Genomic DNA, 15,195 nt, shown 5'->3' on the forward strand with positions numbered 1-15,195 from the left:
GGGGGGGAGGGTCAGGGGGGTTCTGTGGATGCAGAATTTATTTGCCTTTAATACTATAGTTTCTGGGATCATTTCTATAGCGTGTAACTGGAGAGAGGTGTTGAAAAGTGTTTGGTGTTGCTATACAGACATATGTGTGTTAGGGGAACCAGGCTCAATGGAGGCTGAAGAGTGCAATCTCTTGTACTTCCCCTAGCCTTCAATGTGGCCTGCAATCACCGAAGCCTGCACTGCTACCCTCATTGAAGTTATTGGGTGTGGGGTAGAGGTGGGGCATCGGGTGGCAAAAAGTTGGCAGCCCTGGTGCCCACCTATCTGACCCACTGGTTTACAAATACTTAACTGCCCAAGCCATAAGCACGATAAAGGGTCTGTTGGTTATGCACTACTGAAACATGATTTATCAATGACAAGAGTTCACCTTGACTAATACTTATGTTGATGTACTTTAATGGAGATATTATAGGGGCAGTGATGATTTTTGTCTGGGCACAATGAGGTCACTGCAGTGGAAAGTGAAAGGTGCTATAGGCCCTAATGTGATACTTTTTCATCTTTTTTTTTTTGGAACATAACTACTGCACAAGTGTCTATTTACAAATAGGTGAATATTTGAGCATTTATTTCAAATAACAGCCTCTGCAATCTGGATCAGGGCTGCTGACCAGGATTTTCAGAGGCCTGATCGGGATAGTGCCAGGGTGGAGAATGGGAAGAGCCAAGGCAGTCCTGAATCATATCCAAATAGCTATATAATATTCAGTTTGCTATCAGGATAACTTCTCCAGAAACTCAGGGACAGCAAAATCGCTGTGTTGAGTTATCTGGATAGCAGACTGAATATTGTCACTATTCATATAAGTTCTGGCACACTCAGAGGCCCTTTTACTAAGGCGCACTGAAAAATGGCCTGCGGTAGTGTAACTGCGTGTTTTGGGCACACGCAAAATAATTTTTCAGTGCACCTGTAAAAAATGCCTTTTTTTGATGTGCAGCAAAATGAAAATTGCCGCGCGTCCATTTTGGGTCTGAGATCTTTCCGCAAGCCATTGACCTAGCGGTAAAGTCTCACGAGGTAATGGTCTATGCACGTAAAATGCCAATTACCACCCACATGCCAGAAAATAAAAATATTTTCCGGCGCATGTAGTGGGCATGCGTAAAAAATGAAATTGCCGCACTGGCCACGTGGTAGCCAGGTGGTAACTTGGAATTGCTATGATTTGGGTGCACGTCAGGGGTGTAGCCACGGGTGGGCCTGGATGGGCCCAGGCCCAGCCACTTTTGCTCCAGGCCCGCCCACCCTAACTAGCCCCAACCCAACCAGTGTGCACTCCCAAGCGAGACTCCAATCTTTTCCTGCCTCTTCTGCCCGCTCTCCCTGTCCGCTTGGTCTGCTCACTTTTACTGCCCTGAAGCACCGTTCTCCCTCCAGCACCGGCGATTCCCAAAGTCAGCCTTCTGCCAGCGTGCGTCGTCGGGGCCTCTCCTTAGGCGTGTCCCGCCTACTCTGCAACTTTCTGTTTTCTGCAAAGGTGGGGCGCGCCCCTGAGGAGAGGCCCCGACGACGCAAACAGGCAGAAGGCTATGGGAATCACCGGTGCTGGAGGGAGAACGGCGCTTCAGGGCAGTAAAAATGACCAGACCACGCGGACGAGGAGAGCGGACAGAAAGAGGAGAAATGCAAAACTCGGGGGAGATGGAGAAGGGAGAAAGCGCTGCCCAGGTAGGCCAAGGAGGGAGAGAGATGCAGATGGTGGTGGGGGGGGGGCAGAGGGAAATTTTTAAAATAACTGTACAGGGGTAGGGGTGGGAAGGGGGCCCACCCAGGTTAACTCGTGCCCCACCCAAAATGGCAGGTCTGGCTACGCTCCTGGTTGGGAGGGAAGTTTACAATTATTTGAATAGTATCTTATTTACTCCACACTTTTTCACTGAGACAATGAGTAATTTGTTTTAAAATATTTGCTATTATAAATGTTAAGAAACTTTGACACAGATGCATTGCTGGACTTTTCTGTAAACTCTTGTCTCTTATGTTTCTGGGTCTTGGAGGGTTAAGGACGGTGACTGAGCACTTGAAACCCTTTAGACTCTGCCCCAAAGGACCCCGTCTCAGAGGCGTGGCTGGGTGGGTTGGGGGGACAATGGCCACTCCCCCAAAAGAAAGCAATCCATCATGCATCGGGCTCTTAGAAATGAATTAATGGAACCGGGGCTTGACAACACCATGCACGAGAACAGCATTTAATGTGCGGTACCACCACGAGACAGTGCAGCAGCAGCACACATGAGAGCGCTGCGCGAGCGACCATCTCGTGAGAGCTCCGCCCCGCCCACCACCTCACGTGACCCAGCCACCACCCACTCATCTCCCTCCATGCAGTCAATCATCCGCCTACTCCCTTTTTATAGGTCTTTCCTGTTCACGTGACCCTGCTCGCTCCTCCCTCACGTGATTCCCCACCGGAAGCTCCTCTGGCATGATGGGACTTGTAGTTCTCGCCCCGTCCACCACCGTTAGCAGTGGTTTGGGTCGTTGTCTCGCCCTCCAGACTCCGATCTGACCGGCCAGATGCGGCTCCGTCTCCTCCTCCAGGGCCTAGTTCGGCGCTGCGGAGGTCGGGGGCCGGGGGGGCTTCGCTGGGCTGAGGCTCCAGTGCGCTTCTATTGGGCCTCGCAGGTTCCCCAGGGAAGTCAGGCCCGGGCCCGGGTGGTGGATCTCCGCAGTGACACGGTCAGTAAACCCAGTGCAGAGATGAGACGGGCCATGGCCAGGGCAGAGGTCGGTGACGATGTCTATGGAGAAGATCCAACCGTCAATGGTGAGCCCATCCTCAATGGACTACAACTCCCAGACTGCTCTAGGATGTACATTTAAAACCAGAACTGGCCAAGAACGCTCCTTCCTGGAATGGGTAACTGGGCTACAGACTCAGCTCAGCTTTATTTATTTATTTATTTATTTGCATTTGTATTCCCACATTTTCCCACCTATTTGCCGGCTCAGTGTGGCTTACAATACATTGTAAAAGATGGAAGTGCAGTTGGTTGCAGTACAGTTATGGATTACATTGTGAAGAATTATATAAGACAGCTTACGTAAGAATAGCCCTAATGGGTCAGACCAATGGTCCATTTAGCCCAGTATTCTATGCCAGAAACCCAAATACTAGCAACATTTCATGATACCAATCCCAGGGTAAGCAGTGGCATCCCCATGTCTGTCTAAATAGCAGACTATCGACTTTTCCTCCAGGAATTTGGCCAAACGTTTTTTAAAACCGCTGTTACCACATCCTTTTAGTTCTATTCAGCTCATTCTTTAAGGCTCAAATCATCGTGCAAAAACTGTTTCAGTTTACTGCCGTTTCATCTTGGGATTTGTTACCTGCCACTTTATGGCTAGAACAAGGCTACCTGAGGTTTTGATGATCTTTAAAATTTTGGCTTTTTCAAAAGTATTACAAATAATCATAGAAATGTTCTGCTTCGTTGGTAATGTGTTGCAAAATAACTCTCCTCTCGTGTGTCTGGGCAAAAAACTCTTTATTTGGGAGTCAATCCCCTTCTTATATACTCTATGAATATTCATGGATATTACATGTATTATCATTACTATTGGTTACATTTTGCTTACACAACCATGATCATGCATTGCTTACAAGAACAACTCTACATGAACAGCTCGTGAACCTGCTCAGGAATGTACAAACATCACCTGCTATTCTGCTACTTTCTCAGGAAAGAACAAAACATCACATGCTAGATTCTCAGGAATATACAAAACATCATCTGCTGCCTGTATCCAACATTCTATCTACATCTCCACCTTTTTTTTTTTTTTTTTTTTTTTAATGAAATCTCCGTGGTGTGCCAGCTGGAGATGGAGGTGGAGATGTTTGTAATAGCTTATAAACATATTGAGCAGAGTGACGTGTTGGAGCGAATGGACGAGGAAAACATAAAGAAAAAAGGTTAGGAATGCATTGTATACAACAGCAAAAAATAGTGAAAACAAAATACCAATGACTAAATGGATAATAGGGCGGAGCCAGGTCCAAGGGATCCATTGCCACAATTGATCCCATACATCAGAGTAGGTTATTATGAATAGTAATATGAGTAGTTAAATTCCGTAGGAAAGCTAATTGTTTGTCAATGGCCTTTGAATTGTCAGATAAATTAAAACAGCACATGTCCTGAAACTCTTCGCAACCATGATGGTTAAGTAATAAAAGATAATCAATGGCTGCTCGATTTTGTAAAACTCCATGACGTAATTGCTGTTGCTCAGCATTAAGTAAACTAATAGCAGTGGAGGTTGCATTGATTGATTTAATTGCCCAACAGGCTAATTCGAATATTTTTTGCATTTGCCGCTGCCAATGCAGGGACACCTATTAATGAAAATGCAAGTGCCAGATATTCAGTTTGACTCAGAAATTTAACATTATCATTGCAATTGGCAGCAAGGGTCATACGCTTGGATCGCATATGTGAGGAGTTAGAAAATAAAAATGTTTACTGGGAAGTACCATAGTGAGTCGACTTAGACAGCATGTAGTACCATCAGATATATTAGCTGGAATATAATTAAAGGTATACATTCCACATGACCAAAACCAACCAGGGGGTAAATGAGTAAATTTATAAATATATGAAACATTTTCGTAGGAGCTACAATTTAACAAAGTTGGTCCAAAATTAACACAATTTGATCGGGTACAATTAACCATACGAGCACATGTCATATTGATACTAGCTATTTGATTGGTTCTCACATGCATTGCCAAAGTAGGCGGCAACAGGGTTTGTGTTCCCCAATTATGGTATTCATAAGAAGCATTTCGATAGGATGAATTAACAGGAAGCTGTGAATAAAACCAAGTATCATTTTGCATATCTTTAGGATCATGACATACTGGAATCAGGCAAGTTGCCAAACTTCTCCAACTGCCTTTTGATGAGAAAGACAGAAATCAGTTTGGTTCAGTGAAATTGCAAACGCTTCCCAAATATTTTTGTGGGAAGTAATTGTGACTGTCCACAAGGTATGTACAAACAACAACACAGTAGAAGCAATGTAATGGAATTAGCATTAAGCGCTGCAATAATAGCCACTACGAAGTTATCATCAGTCTTTTCAATATGAGCTTTTTCTAAAGTCTCTGTAGCTTGTTGACTCAAGGCTTTAATTTGTCCCCAAGTAACAGGAGCATTAGGTTGACGAGTCACTGACCGTTTGCGTGTTTGCATCTGCGGTCCTTGAAGGGTGAGTGTGAAATTGGGAATTGGGTTGTGAAGACCTTGATGCCACGACATGAGGTTTCACCCACTTTGCTGGAATCCACACCGGGCCAGAATCTGTTTGAACAGCAGCGTAACCACGACCCCAGGTAAGGAGAGGCACAGGGGAACTCCACTGATCAGAAGGTAGTTGTCGGTATATGACCAAAGGACGAGATAAAGGTGGGCAGGAGTACGAAAATGTTGTTCAAATCTGGAAGAAAAAGTTTTTGTAGCAGGATTATTGATGAGATTGAGATGATTCAGTGTGTAAAGGATTTGTGCTAAGCATTCATCAATGCTTACTCTATGACGGAGAATACCGTCTTTTTTTGTAGTCAGATTACTTAAAGCAGTTTTCAGTGTGCGATTAGCACGTTCAACAATAGCTTGACCAGTGGAGTTATAGGGGATACCAAAAAGGTGCTCAATATGCCAGAGGGTCAGGAACTCCTGTAAGGAGGTGGAAGTATAACAGGGGCATTGTCTGTCTTGAGAGTTTTAGGAACACCCATGACCGCAAAAGCTTGGAGAAGATGAGAGCGGACATGAGATGTAGTTTCCCCTTTTTGTGCAGTGACCCACAAAAATCCAGAATGAGTATCAACAACCACATGAAGCTTAGACCATTGACCAAAAGGGGGAAAGTGAGTAACGTCCATTTGCCAGAGGCTATTAACTTCCAGACCACGAGGATTAACTCCAGGAAAAAAGGTAGTAGGAGCTGAAAAGGAACATTGGGACAATTTTTGATAATAGCTCTAGCTTCTTCTAAAGAAATTTGAAACTGGCGAGCTAGGCTAGGTGCATTTTGATGATGAAGTTCATGACTGCAGTGTGCTGTGGAGAAAAAATGAAGATGGCGATCCGCTCGAGCATTCCCTTCAGACAGACCACCAGGAAAAGGTTGATGACTGCGGATATGACCTATAAAGAGAGAAGAAAGGCGATTCTCCAAGTAACCTTGGAGGGTTAACAGTAAAGCATAAAAAGAGGCATCCATTTTGAATGATACATAACTGTCGGGCATGCGACGGACAAGATTAGCACAATATTGACTGTCAACAATAAGATTCAGTGGTTGATCTGAAAATAAAGAAAGAGCCAGGATGATGGCAGCAAGCTCTGAACGTTGAGCAGAGGTTTGTGGAGAGGTAAATTTGACGTGCCATTTGTTCAGATTGTACCAAGTAACCACCCCACGAGTGGGACTACCATCTGTAAAGACGGTGAGAGCAGTAGGGAGTGGACGTAAAGAAATGGGATCATGAAGAGTGATTGGCAAAATGGATGTGCCCTGTATGCGAGGGTCTTTAGGATAGTGGCAATCTATAATACCAACATAAGTGGCTAAAATAAATTGCAAGTCGTCGGAGAACTGAATCATTTTTTCCCACTGCCACAAAGAATGAGGAATGATGAGTTTAAGAATGTCGAAACCAGTCATGAATGTTGCTCGCTCTCGAGCTTTAGTAATCAGCAAGGCTAGTTGCTGGGGCCATTGTGTAATAGTAGAATGGAGAGTATTCTGTAAATAGACCCATTCTATCAATTTCGGAGGAGTTGTATCTTGATATAAGACACCAAACGGTTGTCGGTGGGTGGGGTCTTTGAGAACGCAAAAACAAAAAAGGGCAAATGCATCTCGTCTATCTGTCCATTTTGTTTGTAAGATTTGATCCAATTGTGACAGAATTGTTTGTTGCGATGCAGTGAGTGTAATTAATTCAGCAGGTGTTTTATGACCTTTTAATGCGAGAAACAGGGGTTGTAAAAATTCTGTAGGAAGTTTCAAGTAGGGACGTAACCAATTGAGATTTCCTAAAATCTCTTGTAATTGATGTAATGTCGTGGGAGACTGTAAATTGAGATGAGGAGCGACAGGTTGGGCTGCAGCTTTAGTCATACGGAAACCTAGATATAAATAGGGTTCCTTTTCTTGAACCTTCTCTGAGGCAATTGTTAATCCTGAGGAGGCCAAGATAGAAATTAAAGTAGATTTCCAAGAAGGGGGAAGAGTTATCCCTGCAATTAGTATATCATCCATATAATGATATACCAAAAGTTGAGGGAAATAGGCACGAAATGGTTGCAAGGCTTGATGAACATAGTATTGACAAATAGTGGGTGAATTTAACATTCCCTGGGGCAAAACTTTCCAACAATACCTAGTAGTAGGGTGTGCATTATTGTAAACAGGTACAGTAAAAGCAAAGTATTTATAATCTTTTTCCTGGAGAGGAATTGAAAAAAACAATCCTTCAGATCTATAATAGCTAATTGATAATCATAAGGAATCAAATTAGGATTTGGAATACCACATTGTAACGGGCCCATTGGTTCTAAAATCGCATTAATAGCTCGTAGGTCATGTAAAAATCTCCATTTTCCGGATTTTTTCTTGATCACAAATACCGGAGTATTATATGGAGAATTGGTAGGCTCAATGTGATTTAATTGTAATTGTTCTTCCACCAATTGATGTAAAATCAACAGTTTTTCTCTGGTAATCGGCCACTGCTCTACCCAAACAGGTTTGTCAGTTTTCCATTCCAAAGGAAGAGAAAAAGACATATTTATGAACTGTTAATCAGGTAGGATCAATGATGCATCTAATTGTTCCAAAAGGTCACGACCCCATAAATTAAAGGGTACTTGTAAAATACAGGGCTTAATATGTCCTAGAACCTTGGTATCGTTAGGATATGTAATAGATAACCATTGAGAACTTTGGGAGGCTGACTGAGTTCCCCCTATTCCTGTCACATGTGAAGTATCTTCAATGGGCCATTCCACAGGCCATTGTTTATAAGCTATGACAGAAACATCCGCCCCGGTATCTAATATACCAACAAAGGGCTTTTGTTGCAATAAAATTTGAGCAGTGGGTCGTGCATTAGAAACCGGTTTTAAAACTGCACTTACCTGTCGCGTAGATCCAAAGCCCCCTGTACGAGAGACAGTAGAAGGAATAGGTGCTGTAAAATATGGTAAAATAATTAATTGTGCCCACGAGTCCCCGGGAGAAATTGTTAAAGGTGATGAGGACCATACTTGAATTTTAACAATGCCTGTGTAATCAGCATCAATAACTCCAGGGATAACATGAATACCTGCCTTCGATGCAGAGGAGCGAGGTAATACTAAACCTACAGTAGCCGCTGGAATGGGTCCTTTAAAGGTAGTATTATACCAAAACTTCATGAGGTAAGATGGCAGTTTTACATTCCGCTGCAATAAGGTCAATTCCTGCACTACCTTGTGTAGCAGTAGTACTATGAGCAAAAGACCCTTGCACTCCCTTTGGACCGAGGTTAGGAGTTAACCCGGAGCAAAGTTTTTTGGGGGTGGCGGTGTGGAATTAATTGGATTAGAGCGACATTGATTGGCCCAATGATATCCTTTTTGACATCGAGGACATTTTCGAGAAGGTCGAGAAGGTCCTTTTGCAAAGTTGGCACCCCCTCCTGGGGCTCTACACTGAGCTCGAAAATGTCCTGGTTTCTTACAATTAAAACACGTCCCCTGTGGCTTATTACCTTTTTGTATAGCTCCTGCTAACAAATTCATAGAATAACCATGAGTCCCCACATCTGCACATGCGCTCAATAAATCTGCTAAAGTAATTCCTGGGCGATGAGCTACAGTCTGCAATGCCTTTTTGCAATCTGAATTTGCATTTTCTTGGGCTAATTTAATCAATAACTCTGTTTGCGCATCAAGATTATCAATTTGCCTAGTTACAGCTTCCTGCAATCGATTAACAAATTGAAGGTAAGATTCGGTTGCACCCTGTTTAATTGATGCAAAAGATTTTGTTGGTTTATTCCCTTCTGGTGTTCTTTTAAATGCTCGCAAGATACAAGTGCCTATGGCTTGAAAACAGGTATCGTTTTGTTGAATTTGCATATCAAGGGTTGAAAATGGTCCCGATCCATAAATTTGATCAGGCACCAAATTAGTCCCAGTGATAAGTTGTGCTGCTTGCTTATATTCATTATCCCACACTACATATTGCGCAGGAGTTAACAGCATACGGAAAAGGTCTTTCCAATCTTTTGGAGTCATTAAGTAACCGTTACTAATCCCTTCTATCATGCCTTGAACAAATGAACTTTTTAAACCTGATTCTACGATAGCTCTACGTAATTCTCTCAAAACTTGATAAGGTAGAGCAGTCCATTCTGCATGATGTGTTTCGTTCCCTGCCTCTATTGTTGTAGTTCTAGTAACTGGGTATAAATTAGGATTAGGTTCCGAATTATCCCATAGATCATCGTTCCAAATGAATTCACCATTTTTTCGTGCTTGCTGTATACCTAATTGAATTAAACTAGGTCGTTCTACGCTCTTTGGTGTTTTGGTAATAATAACGCTATCATTAGCGTTGTTGTTTTGGATATTTTCAATTGGTTTATTAGGGGTAGTAGTAAAGTCAGGAGTTTTGTTTTGCTCTTCCCTTCCCATATCGGTGGCCAGCCGACAAGAAGGAGAAGGTGTAGGTCCAAGAGTCGCGGGAGGTAAAAGAGACCAGGTCTTGCCTGGCAATTTGTTGGATATATTTTCGTTAGTAATGCCTGTCAATCCAGAAGAGAGAATTACTATAGTAGAATAATCTCTCTCCAAGTCAATAATATAGGAGTCGAAACTCTAGGCTCTAAACGAAACTGCTGCCCTATCTTTTCCCATGTTTGAGGATCGAATGATCCCTTCTCTGGATACCAGGGACATTGACAAACTATTTCCTCAATTAAACGCTCTATATCTTTAAGAGTTATTGGATTTCGGGAGGAACCATATCTTTGCGTTATAGTATATAGCTCCTGTGCATGTTGTTTATGTGATGATGTTAAATTTCCCCCCTACTTACAGTGTTCCGTAGAAGGAATGGCGCGCTGACTGTTCCAGTCGTAGTAAGTACGTCACGTTTTCACCGATCACGTCGGGGATCACCAGATGTTGCAAAATAACTCTCCTCTCGTGTGTCTGGGCAAAAAACTCTTTATTTGGGAGTCAATCCCCTTCTTATATACTCTATGAATATTCATGGATATTACATGTATTATCATTACTATTGGTTACATTTTGCTTACACAACCATGATCATGCATTGCTTACAAGAACAACTCTACATGAACAGCTCGTGAACCTGCTCAGGAATGTACAAACATCACCTGCTATTCTGCTACTTTCTCAGGAAAGAACAAAAACATCACATGCTAGATTCTCAGGAATATACAAAACATCATCTGCTGCCTGTATCCAAATACATTCTATCTACAGTAATGACCATAATACTCTACATAAGAATGTAAGAATAGCCATACTGGGTCAGACCAATGGTCCACTAGCCCAGTAACCTGTTTCAAACAGTGGCCAATCCAGGTCACAAGAAACCCAAATAGTAGCAAAATTCCATGATACCAATCCCAGGGTAAGCAGTGGCTTCCCCATGTCTGTCTAAATAGCAGACTATCGACTTTTCCTCCAGGAATTTGGCCAAACGTTTTTCTAAAACCCAGATACGCTAACCGCTGTTACCACATCCTTTTAGTTCTATTCAGCTCATTCTTTAAGGCTCAAATCATCGTGCAAAAAACTCTTTCAATTTACTGCCATTTCATCTTGGGATTTGTTACCTGCCGCGTTATGGCTAGAACAAGGCTACCTGAGATTTTGATGATCTTTAAAATTTTGGCTTTTTCAAAAGTATTACAAATAATCATAGAAATTTTCTGCTCCGTTTGTTAATGAGCATAATACTCTACATAAGAACGTAAGAATAGCCATACTGGGTCTGACCAATGGTCCACTAGCCCAGTAACCTGTTTCAAACAGTGGCCAATCCAGGTCACAAGAAACCCAAATAGTAGCAAAATTCCATGATACCAATCCCAGGGTAAGCAGTGGCTTCCCCGTGTCTGTCGCAATAGCAGAATGTGGACTTTTGCTCCAGGACCTTGTCCAAACCTTTTTTAAACCCAGATATGCTAACCGCTGTTACCACCTTCTCTGGCAAAGAGTTCCAGAGCTTAACTATTCGTTGAGTGGAAAAATATTTCCTCATATTTGTTTTAAAAGTATTTCCATTTAACTTCATTGAGTGTCCCCTACTCTGTACTTTTTGAAAGAGTAAAACAAAATCAATTCACTTTTACCTTACAGTCAGTTGATTAGTTCTTTACTTTTGAAACTTAAAAAAAATCTATTTGTAAATCATCTGCAGTTATTGGTCAGGACAGTTTATGAAAAGTAGATGCTATGCTATGTTACTGCCTGTAGTGTCTGACAAGCTGCCAGTGTCATTTCCCATCACTTGTTTTTCAGAACTACAGCAGCGGGTGGCTCAGCTTCTAGGGACAGAGGATTCCCTATTTGTGTCCTCAGGCACCATGGGAAATCTCATTTCTGGTGAGTACTGAGAGCTACATTATCCCTGAGGATCACCATGTCTACTGGTCTGTCCTATTCCGCTTCTACAGGAGCTATAGGGAATAGCGCAGAAGCTCTGGCAATGGAGAGGAGAAGTCAGAACTTTCCAGCAGGATTTACTAGATGATAACCTATTCCGTTGCTGGAAGGATTGAGGTGTAGGTGCCTCCTGAACATATTGTGGTTATAGAGGTTTCTAGTGTACAATCCACGAACTCTCCTGTGAGCAGAGAACACGAGAAGCACTTTCACCGCAGACCATCAAGTTTGTGGGGGAAACATGCTCTCTTTTAGGTCCCTAGTGGTTCTTCATTTCTCCTCTTTCCCCTCACAGTGATGTGTCACTGCAGGACCAGAGGTGCAGAGCTGCTACTCGGTGAAACATCCCATATCCATATGTATGAGCAAGGAGGAATTGCTCAGGTAATGCACAGGGAGAGTACAAGACAGCAGCTGTATGTGCAGTTGTCATGGTGAGGATACAGGCGGGAAATGCTTTCTAAAATTATCCAACCCTGACCCCACCCCCCACCCCCGTGTTGAATCTATTTTACGTTTGAGAAATGGCAGGGCCATCCCAAGGAAAACCTTCACCTGTCCTAAGCATCCCGGTCCCCCCAGTGTCCCCTTTCTCCTCCCTACCCCAGCCAGGTGGACAGCATCTTCCCTTCCCTACCTGGAGCTGTGCTGCTGGTGCAATGCATTACGTTCCACCAGGGCAGTCCTTATGCAAAGCAAAAGCAGCTAGTGTAAGGCCTTGAGCGGACGCACGTGGTAAAGGCCTGCTGCATTCTGCCTCCTCTGAAGTACATCTGCTCAAGGCTCCACATGGGCAGATCTCACTTTGTTTAAGGCTGAGTGCCATGCCACTCTGCCACCCCAGATGGACACCTGATGAAGCTAATGGTAGAACCAGCCCTGGGAAATGGTTCTTATAGAATCGCTCAGATGCTCACATGTTATTACATGTGCTTTTCTATAGAAGGTGGGTGGGTGTCGCTGAAGGTGTAGTTTGAGTGGAACAGAGTGGAGCTATGTGGTGTGAGCGTATTTCATAAAACACCACATACTGCACACAGTAGAACAGTAGAGTATCTGGAACTGTTATTTTTGTGCCACTGGGAATTATTTTGGGACCCTGTTTTACTAGAGGTTGACTGAAACTGGGGTTCTCAGTTTTGACCAAATCAGCAGCTGAAATGTTCTGTTCAGGCCAGCCGCCGTCACACCTCCAGCCCCAGTCTTACCCCCCTGCCACAGCCCCTCCGCTCTCCCACTGCCCGAAGGCCTTCCCTGGCCCTCCCTTTTAAATGCCCTGGTGGTCTAGTGGGCCACCAGGGCCTACCTTTTAAATCATTTGGTGGTCTAGTGGCCTCTCCAGTCACTCCTGCTTATGCTGGTTCCAATCCCAAAATGGCCGCCAGGACCTCCCATGGCAGCCTTGGCATCCAGTATGGCCAAGTAACCAGCGAGGGCAAGAACGACTGGCGATTGCTTTTGCCCAGAAGAAGCCACTAGAGCATTTAAAAGTAGGCCCAGGGAGGGCAGAGGGGTTGTGGTGGCAGCTGGGTCGGGGGGTGTGGGGGAGTTTCGGTTTCAGCTGAAGATGCAGTGGCATTTTCAGCCGAAACCTGAACCCAGATTTCAAGTTGGTTTCAGTGCTGCAACTGAAATTCAGTCAGCCTCTAATGTGCACATCTTAGTTGTCTTCATAAAATAGGTTTATGTTTTAAAATGTACGGCTGCCCAGTTCTAAACTTTCCCTCCATGCGCTTTGCCTTTGTGATTTTTTATTTGTTTTGGATTTAGCTCACACCCTTTTCAGCTGTAGCTTCAGGTACAGGACATATTTCTTTCCCCCCCCCCCCCCCCCCCCCCCAGGGGGGGTCACAATCTAAGTTTGTACTTGAGGCAATGGAGGGTGAAGTGTGATTCTCTGCTGCCCCTTAGTGGCTTTTACTGGTAATGACTTTTTCTTACAGTGAAAAACAGCCTCCTTTTTTAAATCACAGCTTCACATCTCCTCTTTCTCTTGAGAACAGATAGCAGGAGTTCACCATCGGACAGTAAAGGATGTCCCAGATGGCAGAATGGATCTCCAGGAGTTAGAACATAGGATACAGCAGCAGTACCCAGACCCTCATGTCCCACGCACACAGCTGATCTGCCTGGAGAACACACACTGCGCTGCCGGGGGACGGATCCTGCCACTCTCCTATCTCCAGGAAGTAAGTGGACAGTCACAAGGGGGCTCCGTTTCGTGCTTTTAATGCCTTTGACTGGCTTTGCCATTGCTCCCCTCCAGGTCCGTCACCTCGCTGACCGCTATTCATTAGCTGTGCATATAGATGGCGCACGACTACTGAACGCAGCAGTGGCTCTGGACGTGCCACCGGCCGTGATCACACAGCACTGTGACTCTGTGTCCATGTGTTTGTCCAAGGTAAGGACCTCGTGCTTTAAACTTGTCTGGGGTGAGGGTCTGTGTGCTGTGAATTCTCTTTTGCCTTGTCTCTCCATCCTCACAGGGGCTGGGAGCGCCTGCAGGAGCAATGATTGGTGGCCGCAGGCACTTCATCGAGGAAGCTCGGCGCGTGCGGAAGGTGCTGGGGGGAGCCATGCGGCAGGTGGGCGTCCTGGCAGCTCCTGCACTTGTTGGCTTAGTGCAGGCAGAGGAGAAGTTGAAGGATGACCATTGTAAGGCCAGGACTTTTGCACAAGGTGCAATAAAGATTTGCAGTGTTAACAGTTTGTACTTGAACATTTCTTGAAAATGCGAGACAGGAAAAGTGTTAAATTGGAGTGGCAGCCTCCTGGCTGAGTCCTGTTTGGGAGTGGTGTATAGTGACTCCCTGGTCTGCTTTCCTTGACGTGACAGAATTTCATTAGCATTGAGTCTCTTATGTTTTCCTGCACTGAGAGGAGGCAGACCTGTTGGAGACTTTTCCTGTGCTGGACTGTCAAGGGTGGAACTCAGCTACTAATACTACTACTATTTAGCATTTCTTTAGCGCTACAAAGCGTACGCAGTGCTGCACAAACAGAGCCGTGCAATGACATCTGGCCTATCAGCCACCGCACTAAGTTTTTTGGGTTGTAAACCATCTTGGCTGATCTATTGACAAATCTGCTTCTATAATTAAACCGTGTTCCTTGCTTTCTCGTTTCAGGTGTGTACGACCTGGCAGCCCCCTTCTGCTCCGTTGACCTGACGTCAGTGGAGAGCAACATAGTGTTTTTTCCGTGTGGATGAGCCCCGCATCTCTCCCCAGGAATTCTGTGACCGCCTGCAGCATGTAAGCGAGGAGGAGGTTGCGGTGTTTGGGTGGGGACTCGTGTTTTGATGCAGGTGTTTTTTGAGCGGACTCTGCGAGCAGTCTGGTATGATGGTTTTCAGCAGAGGACACAGAGCTGGCTTTGCAGAAGCTGAAGTTTGTGCTGCAGAAGTACAGGGAAGAGCTTAAGGTTATCTGA

At 44.4% G+C, this 15,195-nt stretch overlaps 1 protein-coding gene across 1 annotated transcript; it reads left to right on the forward strand.

The window, feature by feature from the left end:
* Nucleotides 1–2,518: 2,518 nt before the first annotated feature.
* On the forward strand, nt 2,519–15,195 carry LOC115472586 (probable low-specificity L-threonine aldolase 2). Its single transcript, XM_030206879.1, is given in 10 exon segments — nt 2,519–2,825; nt 11,617–11,700; nt 12,056–12,144; nt 13,764–13,949; nt 14,027–14,164; nt 14,250–14,442; nt 14,892–14,956; nt 14,958–15,045; nt 15,048–15,110; nt 15,113–15,195. Coding segments are annotated over 10 exon segments (1,239 nt in total). The 5' UTR covers nt 2,519–2,575.

The sequence above is a fragment of the Microcaecilia unicolor genome, chromosome 6, assembly GCF_901765095.1.
Source record: "Microcaecilia unicolor chromosome 6, aMicUni1.1, whole genome shotgun sequence".
Classification (NCBI taxonomy): Eukaryota; Metazoa; Chordata; class Amphibia; order Gymnophiona; family Siphonopidae; genus Microcaecilia; species Microcaecilia unicolor.